Here is a 13,290-nt window from a genome sequence, read left to right as displayed (position 1 = left end):
GAGCATTTTTGCAGGAGGTCCTCCGACCTCTACGTCTCTTTCACGGGGCATTGGAGTTCCTCCAAATCTTTGGCAGCCGTTGCTTCACTGCATACCCTATAACTGAATAGCAGACCCTCTCCTTTCTAAAGGGAACATGTCGTACTCGTTACTTTGGCCATGCTCTATGTGTCTTTAAATTGTTAGTGGGGTTTTTCCTAAATTTTGGCAGCCATTGCAGTCACAGCATGGGCATTACCACTATAGGAGATTGGCTTCTTTATAATGGGAACATTTTTTTACTGAGACCCTCCTCTATGTCTCTTCAAAGTGGTATTGGGTTGCATCCACATTTTTTGAAGCCCTTGCAGTCACTGCATACGGAATAACAGTATGGGAGACCCACTTGACAATTCCCAGTGAATGCATTTGTCTTGGTTGAAAGCAATATAAAAGTGCAAAAATGCATCAAAAACGCTACATGTGAACATAGCCGAAGGTGTGGAGGAGTATTTTTGTTTTTGCATATTTATTTTGCCTTATATACCCTGGAAAGGATGTTCCTTAACATATTTCCCCGGAAAATCCATTTTGATTTTGTATTTGCATGTTTATTGTGAGTCCGTAAAAGTGGCGTAATACCTCTGACAACATTGTTGACAGCAGTGACCTGGGAGTCCGAAATGCTTCCAGGGGTCTTCCCCATGCTGTTCCCATGTCAATTGAGCACTGTTCCCATCGATTTTGGCAATTTTTAGGCCCTCTGAAGACCACCGGTGGGAGTCGCCTGAAAAATGCTCGAGTTTCCCATAGACTTACATTGGGCTCGTTGCTCGGGTCGAGCACCCGAGTATTCCAATTTGCTCGACACGAACAATGAGTACCCGAGCATTTTAGTGCTCGCTCATCAGTAGTGCCTACATGATATTAAAAAAGATACAAGGAGTTGGTTATATCTGTGCCTACATGATATATAGAAAGAGACAGAGAGTCAGCTGTGTCTGTGCCTACATCATATACAGAAATATACACGGTGTGAATTGTCTCTGTGCCTACATGATATGGAAAAAAGGGTCAGGGAGTCAGTTGAATCTGTGCCTGCATGATATATATAAAGATACAGGGAGTTGGTAGTATCTGTGCCTATATGATAAATAGAAAGAAACAAGGAGTCAGTACTGAGTTGGCTGTATCTTTCCCTACATAATACACAAAAAGAAGCAAAGAAGTCAGTTTTATCTGTGCCTACATTATATAAAAATAGAAACATGAATTCAGTTGTATCTGTGCCTACATGATAAACAGAAAGAAACAAGGAGTCAGTACTATCTGTGCCTACATGATTCATTTGGAAAGACAGTGAGAAAATGCTATCTATACATCATTCTGATATTTGGAGGCAGTACTATTTATATCAATATACTATAGTAGACATTGTGACTACATTTTTCTCTATATTTTTAAACATTTTCTATAAATAATTTTTCAATATTCAATGATGGTCTGAACCTGTATAATATTTTTATGTCGATAGTCTTATAGATTAATGTATGTAACCATGCACTAGATAATCCTCTCTGTAGTCAACAGGGAATGCTGTGAGATTTCAGTTCTGAAAACTGCAGAATTGTAAATGCAGCTCTTGAGTAGAGCACAATTTGTATTTCAGGATCAGAAATGCACGGTGTTTTCATAGTGACTCTGCTTCTTAATGCGCATTATGTGTATATAAATGATATGTGTCTCAGTGGAAATTCCCTTTAAATATAACATCATCCAATCTTTTTATCTTGCAGGCGACAGATATTGGTGCATCTATGGTCATCCATGCATTTGGAGCTTATTTCGGGCTGGCTGCTTCGGCTGTACTGTATCGATCTGGACTGAAAAAAGGACATGAACATGAAGGCTCTGTTTATCACTCTGATTTATTTGCAATGATTGGTAAAGTAACTAAATGTACAAATCTTTATTTTGTAAGTCACTAAGTCACTGTCCACCCTCCACCCAAGTAGTCAGAGATAGTCGGACGCCAATGGGAAGATAGGAAGGAAAAAAAAAAAAAAAGCGCAAAAACACTTTAAAAAAGGATTTTAATGACCGAGATTTTAACCCTTAGTTTAGAGCATTTTTTCATTTTTGTGCTTTTGTTTTTTTCCAACCTTCTTTCAAGATACATAACTTTGTTTTTCCATCAACATTGCCATATTGAAGGCTTGTATTTTTTTGCAGGACGAGTTGTAGTTTTGGATGACACCAGTCATTCTACTATGCAATTTATTGGAAAATTGAACAAACGACATGCAATGAAATGTACGTGCAGTTAAACAGTTTCTGCAATTTGTTTTTGAAGGTTTTCCACAGGATTCAAACTCACAACCTGTAGCTTGGCAGGCAGCAGCTTTACATTTCTATGTACCAATACATCTCTTATATAATTTGCATACTTGTATAGTAGAGGTAAAATAAAAGTCATAGGTTTGTTTTCCTTTTGAAGTAACAAAAAAAAAATGAAAAACAGCTGTAATAATAATTCTTACTGCTCTTTGTAAAAACAAAATAATCATTACAAATCAGCAACAAAAATGGACATATTTGACATATTGTCATCATGGCGATGCCATGGGAATTTTTTTTTTTTTAAAAGTATATTGGAAAATTCTATAACTTTTTATTTTACAATGAATACGCCTTATTTGAGGACAATTGAATATTCCTTTAAAATTAATAAAAACTCTCCAGACCATGCTCTTTAGAAAGACAGCTTGGCTGGAGAGTCACAGAAAGTAAAACAAAAGGTCACAATCTAATACTTGACGTTTCGCCAAGCGTTCTTGTACACCTTTGTTTGTCTTGCTGTAGCCCTTTCCCAGGTACATGAATCTGAGTCAGGGTAATCACGACATTTTAATTATTAGTGAAATCTAAAGTTCAACTGGTCATTAAGTGAAGTTATTTTGTTAATGTGTGATGAAAGGACCCGGGGGATCCAAAGTAATCATTCTGAACTGTTCCAACCCATCACCTGCATCGCTGTCCTTACTAACAAGGAACATGCTGTCATTTTCCCCAGAAAGTTCAGATCAGATCATTCATTTTTTCCCTGGTTTGATTGGCTATAGCATATTCTATCACTTTCTGTTGTACACACAGTATCTCTTTAAAGGGGCTGTCCTATCCTAATAAATGGGTAAAATCTGAACCTTCTTGTAAAACCAAGCAACTTTGCAATTTATCTCTTATTAAAATTTCTCTCCATTTTCAAGAATGGACTGCAAGCAATTTCATTTTGGTTCAATCGCTGCTAAATAGAGTGCACAATTCAGGCCAGAGGCTCAACCATACTGGAAGCCCAAAAAGTAGGAAGCTGGGAGGCAGGGGCTGTGCCCCTGAAGCTGTGGTCTCCTGAAGCTGTGCACCCTTTAAATACCTAACCACAAGGTTGGAGTGGTCACTGCCTCCCTTAAGATCAGAACAATCATCTCCTGCTGCTATATTAATTTACATGGTCTCATGGGCTATAACATATTTTTATCACTATCTACTTCTCAAAACTATAACAACAGTATATCTTTAAATACACAACCACAAGATCACTGGTCACTGCCTCCCATATAATCAGAACAATCATCTCCTGCTGCTATATTAATTTCCATGGTCTCATGGGCTATAGCATATGTGATCACTATCTACTTCTCAAAACTTTACCAACAGTATGTCTTTAAATACACAACCATAAAATCACTGGTCACTGCCTCCCATATAATCAGAACAATCATCTCCTGCTGCTATATTAATTTCCATGGTCTTGTGAGCTATAGCATATTTGATCACTATCTACTTCTCAAAACTATACAAACAGTATGTCTTTAAATACACAATCACATGAGTGCGATGGTCACTGCTGCCCATATTATCAGAATACTCATTTCTGCTGCTTTAATAATTTTCACGCTCTTATTGGCTACAGCATATTTTATTTCTGCTTGCTTTTTGAAACTGTCACATAACCAAAAGATTAGAAAAGTCACGGAGGCAGGTTTAATAATCTTGCCTGAGCAAAGTAAAAATTAAAATCACATCCCTTTCTCACTAAACCACACTCTTTTCTGCTAAGCCACATAACTGTATTTAGCTTTGTAAATTACCATCACTTGTTTACTGCAAGGGTGGAAAATTAATCCCCAGATGCTACAATAATTTCCATAGTTTCATTGGACACAGTATATGTTTCCCCTGCGATTTCTTGATACTATACCTGTCCCATAAGGCTACATGAGTAAAGCAGTCACTGCCTTCTACAAGATCAGAACATTAACCTTCCGCTGCTTCAATAATTCCCATAGTTTTATTGAATAGAGTATATGCTTTCATTGACCATTTTTTGATATTAAGCCTGTCACATATTACCACGTGAGTGAATTGGTCACTGCCTTCAATAAAATCAGATCACTAATCTCCCGCTGCTACAATAATTCCCATAGAGAAGTAATTTGGTACAGTATACCTCCCTGCCCATTTCTTGATTTTGTGACTGTCACATGTAGTTGTGTGAGTGAAATGGCCACTGCCTTCTGCAAGATCAGAGAGAGATATCTGACAGATTTAGGCAATATTATTATAACATACTTGTTGCACTTCATCTCTGCCCACCTAGGACCATAATTGTAGGAGGATCATCATAAGGGGATATATGATCAGGGAAGAGCCACAATGCTCAAAAAATGAGTGATCCAGCACAATATGGTATCAAAATATCTAGATTTTATTACATGATAACAAAGTAAGTGTATGAACACACACAGAAAACACAGAGTGTATTTAAAATAGGGCTCACAATGGAAACAGTCGCTCAGTAATTAAGGGAGAAAAAGTTAATTGAAACTCCAAAGGGTAAGTATCTAAAGTATGGTAAATATAATCACATTAGATATCACTACCATGACAGGTACATAATTGATGACTACTTCACATATTATACTTATAACAGACATATATCGGAAACATAGTCTACCTGTCAATGGATAGATTACCCTTCAGTCACTGCCACATGCGCGCCAGCCCCGACGCGCGTTTCGGCAAACAAGCCTTTGTCAAGGGGTGTGAACATAGTCTCCACCCCTTGAACACCCCTTGACAAAGGCTGGATCACTCATTTTTTGAGCCTTGTGGCTCTTCCCTGTTCATCTTCTGCAAGATCAGTAAACTCATCTGTTGCAGCTACAGTTATTTATGTTATGCCTTCAGCATATTGTATTCCTGCCTCAAAATTGCCACTGTGATATGTAACCTTATTTTCTACAGAAAAGGTCACTTTCTCCTGTAAGATCAGAATACAACAATTTCTATAGTTTCACTGGGTAAATTATATTGTAACCACTCACATTTTTTTGGAATTGTCCCTTTCATATTCAACCATGTCTTCAAAGAACCACATTTGTGAAAAAGGTCACTTCCCCCACAAGATCAGCACACTCTTTTTCCTCTGCTGTCAGTTTTTTTTTTATAAATTAACAGAATGAATGAATGTATAAATTAATCAATCAATATATCGTTTATAAAGCAATGAAATTCACTCACAAAGATGTTATTGTTGTCGAAAACTCATGTATTTTCAGGAACCCTCTTTCTGTGGATGTTTTGGCCAAGCTTCAACTCTGCCATTGCCGAACATGGAGCAGATCAGGAAATGGCCATTATTAACACCTACTTCTCACTGGCGGCCTGTGTGCTCACTGCCTATGCCTTCTCCAGTCTGGTTGAACACAAAGGAAAGTTTGATATGGTAAGAAACTGCATAAATAATGTCACAATTCTTACTGATCCCTACACATTTTATATATAATATTTAGAGCTTAGTCAGACAGACTTAAAATGAATCCTTAAGCAGGTTTTTTGCTTTGTAAAAAGGGTTATGTTGTTGTGGCAGAGACCCTGATTATGGCGATGTATCACCTGTGGGGCTGCTTGCTGCAGTTTTGATAAAATTCCTGCTTCCTCTGCTGCAGATCTACCAGTTTTCTAAATTCTGAGTTGTGTATAGCCCCGCCCTCATGACTGATTGGCACCTTTCTGTGTACACTGTGCATAGGCAGAAAGCTACCAATCAGTGGTGGTGCGGGGTTATTCAAAGCTCATGAATATTGAGAGCTATATGGTGATAATCTCCTGCTGATAAAACAGTGATTTTGCCAAAGCTACACCAAGCAACCCAACAAGTGATACATCACTGGAATTAGGGTCTCTGCCCTTACATTATGCTGTTCACAGAGATCCCCCTACTTTTTTTTAGAAAAACAAGCCACCCTCGCTCTTATGTTGTGTGTAGAGCTTTTCCTACATGTTTCGGACGGAATCTGAGTAAGGACTGAGATGTAATCTGAAACATTTAGGAAAAGCTCTCACATGTATATGTTTTTCTACAGTACTGGGAATGTTTTCTTTTTATGCAATTTTACCCATAATTTTTTTTTATCCCAAAAAAATCAGGATATCCCTACCTCTTCCTATCTCACACTGGCTCAATCTCCCCTTAACTGTAGACTATAGTGGATCCAGTTTGACTCTCCAATGCTTCCTATTCCCTGTTGGCCACAACAGAAGTTTGACTGTGCAGTAGAAGTTATGGGATTCCATCCTTCTAAAAATGGAATCTTGAGTGACATCTATACTTACTAAATTCACATTTTTGAAAACTAGTGCCTTGAAAAATAAATTGTGACATATCAACCATGATGATATCTAAATAATCAGCAAGCCTGGGGTCTCACACTCATTGACTTGTTCCATCCAGGTCCATATCCAGAATGCCACTCTGGCCGGAGGTGTAGCGGTAGGAACCTGCGCTGACATGAACATTGGACCCTTTGGCGCAATGATTATTGGGTTCATTGCAGGAATAATCTCTACCCTGGGATTCAAGTTCTTAACTGTAAGTTGACACCTAAATTTTCATTGATTAAGTCTTAGGCTTGTTTCTTAGAAGTACAATAATGGTGACATTTGTTGCTCACTTTATGAATGCAAATTTTACCCCGATCCCTACAATATTTGGCTCAGTACTTCATTATGTAAAATTGCTCTTTATTAACTTTGTTCTCATCCCCATTATCTCTTTCAGCCAATTTTTGCTTCCAAGCTCAGGGTTCAGGACACATGCGGAGTGCACAATCTTCACGGTTTACCAGGAATTATGGGTGGGATCGCAGGCATTGTGGCCACAGCCCTCGGAGCAAAACCCAAGTGAGTAATTCTCCTTCCAATGCTAAAAATTATTTTTGATCATTTCGGCATTCAGACATATCTCCTCATGGATTTAAAGTGCACTGAATAAATCAAATAAGCTCTCTAGGAAAAAAAATAAACTATAGAAATAGTAGAAAGTCTGGTGACATATAATTAAGGGTATGTAATAAAGGACTAAGTATAGGGCAAACCAAAAGGGAAACACAAAAGAGCAAAAATGTTCATGAGCCCAAAAAAATAATCAATAACCTTTATTAAATAAAAACAATCATGCTCTTAGAATGAGAACAACATTAAATTAAAGGCATCATGACAAATTGTGTTCATGTAGCCACCATGCTTCTCGCCTCATGATGCTGAAGGCAGTTTGGGACTAGACTCATGACTACAAATTGCATATAAGGCCAAATGACTCCAAAATGTAGAAGTTTGATTAGCAGAGATTCATATTTCTACAACTTTTTGCTGGGGTGGCACCACCACCCCCAGATGAAGGCAATGAGCGAAACGCACTTCGGTGCTGGCATCATTCCAGCAGAAGAGGACAATTATGGGTATGCGGTTTGTAAGTTGACTCACTATCACTGATTATTTTACTTATGTTAATTAGTTTACAGCCCTACTACACTCACCTCCCGTATGTGACGTCTTTCTTTTACAGTTGGACTCATGCCGAGTCCATAATTGTTTTTATTTAATAAAGGTTCATTTTCTACATCGATTATTGTTTTGGCTCATTAGCATTTTTTTCCTCCCTTTGCTCTTTTTTATTAACAAGCACATGTATGGCCAAATTAATGTAAATATATATCATTAATTATTCTTCTTTTTATCACTCTTTAATCATAAATTATTTGATATTTACTTTATTTCACCTTCATGTTTATATCTCTTAATTATAAAGCCTCCATCTAAGCTCTCGGGCATGGGGTGGAGGGGGTATTGCTTCTCCTTGTGGTGATAAAATTGATTTTGAGAGCATTATGGGAAAAGATATGCAAATTAGCTCTCTGTTAAGTCTAACAATAAAAGGTGGCAGTAGAGACAGATTTTTTTGTAAAGCATTTGACATCAGGTTAAATACAAAGATTTATCTACAGATATTTGTTTTTCTATGTTTAAACGGAATCTGTCAATGAATTTTTGCATAGTACGTTAATTTGAGAACAGCATAATATAGGACAAGAGACTCTGATTCCAGTGATGTGTCACTTACCGTGCTGCCTGGTGCAGTTTTGATAGCGTCCCTGTTTTTTCTGCTGCAGATCTAACAGTGCTCAAAATGTTGAACTGTGCATAACAGCACCCACATCACTGATTGGCAGCTTCTTGTGTACACTGTCAGCAAGCTGCCAATCAATGGTGGGGGCGGGGTTAGAAATATTAGCTGGACTGCTGTGCATGTGAGACATAGTTAGTCAGTGATAATTTCCTGGCGATAAAACCCTAATTGTATGGAAACTACAACAAACAGCCTAATAAGTAACATATCCCTGGAATCAGGATATCTTGCTCTATATTATGCTGCTCTCAGAAGAAATAGCAAAAACCTTCTGATAGATTCCCTTTAAGATTCCCATTAAATCTCCAAGCCCAAACAGACATGAAATCTACCCTGGTTTCCCTGGGGCTGATGTCAAACCTGTACATATAACAGTCCAATACAATCAATTTTTATGCAAAAAAACTCAATTGCTGCATAATAACAATATTTTTTACATTTTCCAGCTATTATCCTGTTTATCAAGGAGCTGCGTTAGCCGCAACCTTCGCTATCGCTATTGTTGGAGGCGTCATCACAGGTGTGTAATAGAGAGCATCATCTTAAGTGATCCCTTACTGTATATGATGACATTTTCAATGGGCTTTTTTATAATGGGATTTATAGGTCTAAGATTGAGCATAATTTTAGGATCCATGGATCCAGTATGCAGTATTCGGTTCTCTCCACAGTGGGGGTCTGAGTGCAGTCACATCTCCATGGAGAGTGTTATAGCCTGGAATTGGCACAGTGGAGTCAGCAGACCACATTCCCTTGCATCCAGCACACATTTATGGCATATCTCGTGAATATTCCATAAATGTCTAAGTTAGGAATATCAATTTAGGTCCAAAAACCAGCTTTGTTCATGAAGGTTTTTTTTTTTTTTAATATATTTCTAAAGTTATTTTTCTGGCCTTCATTTCTCTGTTGTTTTGTGCCCTACTTTTTAGGCTTCATCTTAAAATGTCCATTCTGGGGGCCACCACCTGATGAGAACTGCTATGATGACACCGTCTACTGGGAAGTAAGTACAGTCACCCTATTAAAAGGCATTACAGCAAGGCTTCACTATCACTATCTCACTCACTGTTTCCTCAGCTCCCAGACTGTTCTGACAATATATTGGTTCAGAAATCTGATATTGTAAATTAAGAGAATTACATTCCTAAAAAATACAGCAACTTTCCTGTGAATTAAAAGACAGCACATACATATACACTAGTGTCTTGTCTCTTCCTTATTTTATTTTCCTCCCCTTCCTGTTCCTCTACCACGTTTTCTTTTTTCACTTATTTTCCTGTTTCCTTTTTACTATTTTCATCTTTCTTTCTACCTTTCACATCTTTTCTTCTGTTCCCTCCCCCTTTCCATTTCATTCCTTTCTCTTTCAAACTTCCCCTAATTTTCCTCCTTTTCTTTCTCATCTCCAACTCTTTCTTCTCTACACTTCCTTTCATACCTCTCATCTCTTTTTTCACCTCTCCTCTCTTTTTCCTTTCTTTAGCTCTTCTCTCCTATGGAGTTCTTCCTTTCCATCAGCTCCCCACTCCTCCTTATCTTTTTCCAATCCCTCACTCTAAATACCACCTCGTTTTCTCTCGCCCACTTACAGCTTCATCCATTTTTAATCTCTTTTCTCTCCCTCTTCCCTCTAATCAGCTATTTTTACCTCCTCTCTTCAGCTTTTACCTGTATTCTAATCTTTCTTTCTTCTTTTCCGCTCCCACCGCTCATCTCACTTTTTCACCCTCTTACCTCTCCTTTCTCCCTTTTAATTCTTCTCTCTTTTTCTAACCTCCCCTTTACCGCTTTCACTCTCCACCTCACAACACTCATCTCCTCTCTTCATCTCTTTTACTTCTCTTCTTCCTTCCAACTTCCCATCACTCTTCTTCCTCTTCTCTTTTCTGTCCCTATCACCTTTTTCTCCTGTTTTTTCCTTTTCCCAACTCTTTTTCCTCTTTCATTTCCCCTCCCCTTTTCAACCCGTTCTCTCCCCATATTCCCTCTCCTCTCTCCCTTTTAGCTCTTCTTTTTCCTCTAACCTCTCTTCTAACATTTTTTACTGTCCTTACTAATCCATATTCTATGTTTTCATCCCTTTCTCGCCTTGGTCTAAACCTTTCCTCTCCATACCCTCCTTTATTTTTCCCCTTTTCCCTACTGTCTTGACTACTTATCTCTCAATTTTCCCCCTCTCTACTCGATCGTCTTCCCTTACCCCCTCTCCCACATACCCGACCACTTCACATATCAAAAAATATCCTGATATGAATGAAAACAGATTAGACTGAAAATGTTACAAATGATTGTAAAATTAGCTGCAGTTCAGATAAGCATATGAAAAAGGAGCAAACTACTCCAAATAATTGAAATAAAAGAAATATAATTTGGACACCTTAGTCTTTGCATATGTGTTTAATTGGAACCATATGATTTTTTTAGGTTCCCCTCGAAGAAGAAGAAGCAGAACACCATTACCAAGGAGAACATGGAAAAATCCGTGTAGACGCATAAAGTCGCCACAGTCACTTTTCTCAAAAAAATGTATGGAAAGTATACCATAAACTTTATACCCAATATATATGACTTTATGCGAGGGAAATGATTGTTATATGGTAGGCATGACCTAAAAAGGCACCATTTACTATTATAGGTACCATGCTTCATGATCCTTTATAATAGATACCATTGAACTCTACATTGACAACTACTTTAGATTATTTCCGGAGCGTAAGGGGATTCATCCATTGTGTATAAATCTTTTAAATACAGTAAATCTTCAACTTTAGGTTCAACATTCTGTGATTCATTTTAAAACATTACTTTTTTTGGTCATTTGGAGCTCAGTTCTTCTGTTACAGAGCTAAAAATCTCCATATAGAAATTGAAATGATTGACAACATTTTTGCTGCTTTGGGTCACCACTAGGGGAAGCATAGCAGTTATTGATAAATATGTACACAGTATGCAGTAAACTCTGGAGCTCCCTCTATTGGTGACTGCAGACATAAGGAATTAAATCACTTAACTCAATGACTTTGCTGAAAATTTAGAGCTTTTTGTTAGAAAAATGGAGATCTGATCCCATAAAGATATATTAAAACATTAATAAGAAAATATTTTTCATGTATTTAGCAAAAACTATTACTATTACTATAACTACTATTTTCCACGCTCATGACCATACATCAGTATAACATTTATAAATGGAAAATTATATTCCTGATGTTTCATAATTAGTCATACCTATATTACAGGGAATCCTTACTTTTTTTCTTTCAATATTAGTTGCAACATATTTTATTTTTTTATGTTTTTTTTTTACATTTTTAGAGGCGTTTTTAACATGTAGTACAATGTATCCCACAATAAAGTAACAGTACAATATTATTTCATTTATCATAGTCTCCCTTGCCAACTTTTCAACCTTTCTAAAATTCTAGTTTCTGTTTTTCTGAGTTGTGATGCCATGATGTAAATGGCACAATATTTTAGCCAGATGCCATGATTGGGCCAATGGTCATGTCACATATGGCTGTTCTACATGATGGTTTTCTAGCATAGAGATGTATAGATTCTCCGAATCCATTGTAAGGAATATGGCAATTGTCATTATATATACCCTCATTACTTTCTTTCTTGGTTATATACCATAATACCAGGCTATAACAGTCCATCACATTTACAGCTTGGGTTGAAGTATTGTCACTAGTGATGAGCAAATGTGCCCACTACTCGATTGAGCACGGGGTGCTCGGGTACTCATTGAGTATTGCGGATGCTCGAGCACCATACTTGAGTCCCCAGGGATTGCTTGCCAATATGGCTACGGCATTACAGTGTATGGCAGGCAATCCCTGCATGTTTATTGGCTATCTAACAGCCGCAAAACATGCGGGTCAGGGATTCAAGCATGGCACTCCAGCACCCACGATACTCGATGCATACCCAAGCACCCTGTACTCACTAGAGTAGCACACTCGGTCATCACTAATTGTCACATATATTATATCTCCTTTTATTGATACCATGACCAAGAATTAGACAGAAACTAGTTGCAAGAAAAAAATCCTACCCTATAGAGCACTTATAATTATTTAAATCTACTATAGCCTTAAAGGGGTATTCTGGTTGGATAAGTTGTAACTTTTGAATTGAAAGGAATTCAACCTCTGGGAATCCAAATGATTGCCAGAATGGGGCACTTTAATCTTTAGAATGGTAAATATCTTAATCAGACCATATATTTTTCTTAATTTTTGAAAGTTATAATAGAAACCAATAGGAACTAAAGTGTTTTATGAAAGCAATAATGTAAATGTATTAGTGAATTGTATCTTTTGGTCAATAAAGTTTTTTTCTTGAATCACGTCTTTTATTTTTTCAATTTACTACATAGTAATAATTAGAGATGAGCGAACCTTTAAAGGTTCGATTCATTTCAGATTGTCAAACTTCCCGTTGTCCGCCAAACAATTTGTCGAATGATTCGTCGAACATATCCAAACTCCATTGGATTCAATGAGAGGAAAAACCAAACACATACACAACACCTTCAAAGGGGCCAAGCTGCCAAAACAGCTCAAATAGGGTCAGATACCACAATTTCACCATAGTAAAAATAGTGTAATGGGGACTGACACCCTTCCACTACTAAAAGCACATCAGATGGAGACCCAATGAGGAGTCTCCACATTTCAAAACATTAGGGGTAGACACCACCAACGTGGCATCAATTTCACCAGAGTAGAACTAGTATAATGGGGGGCCGACACCTTTCCACTACAGCCAACCCACCA

General features: G+C 37.5%; 1 protein-coding gene across 1 annotated transcript; it reads left to right on the top strand.

Moving 5' to 3' along the window:
• Positions 1-1,774: 1,774 nt before the first annotated feature.
• On the top strand, positions 1,775-12,709 carry LOC141257938 (ammonium transporter Rh type A-like). Its single transcript, XM_073672939.1, has 7 exons — positions 1,775-1,923; positions 5,598-5,764; positions 6,773-6,910; positions 7,100-7,221; positions 8,953-9,026; positions 9,439-9,512; positions 10,934-12,709. Exons 1-7 carry the CDS (start codon positions 1,797-1,799, stop codon positions 11,003-11,005), a joined length of 774 nt encoding a protein of 257 aa, XP_073529040.1. The 5' UTR covers positions 1,775-1,796; the 3' UTR covers positions 11,006-12,709.
• Positions 12,710-13,290: the final 581 nt, after the last annotated feature.

Source organism: Phyllobates terribilis, unplaced genomic scaffold, assembly GCF_046119375.1.
Source record: "Phyllobates terribilis strain yellow unplaced genomic scaffold, ASM4611937v1 Scaffold_3__8_contigs__length_932513732, whole genome shotgun sequence".
Lineage (NCBI taxonomy): Eukaryota > Metazoa > Chordata > Amphibia > Anura > Dendrobatidae > Phyllobates > Phyllobates terribilis.
This window is presented reverse-complemented; position numbering and strand designations above follow the sequence as displayed.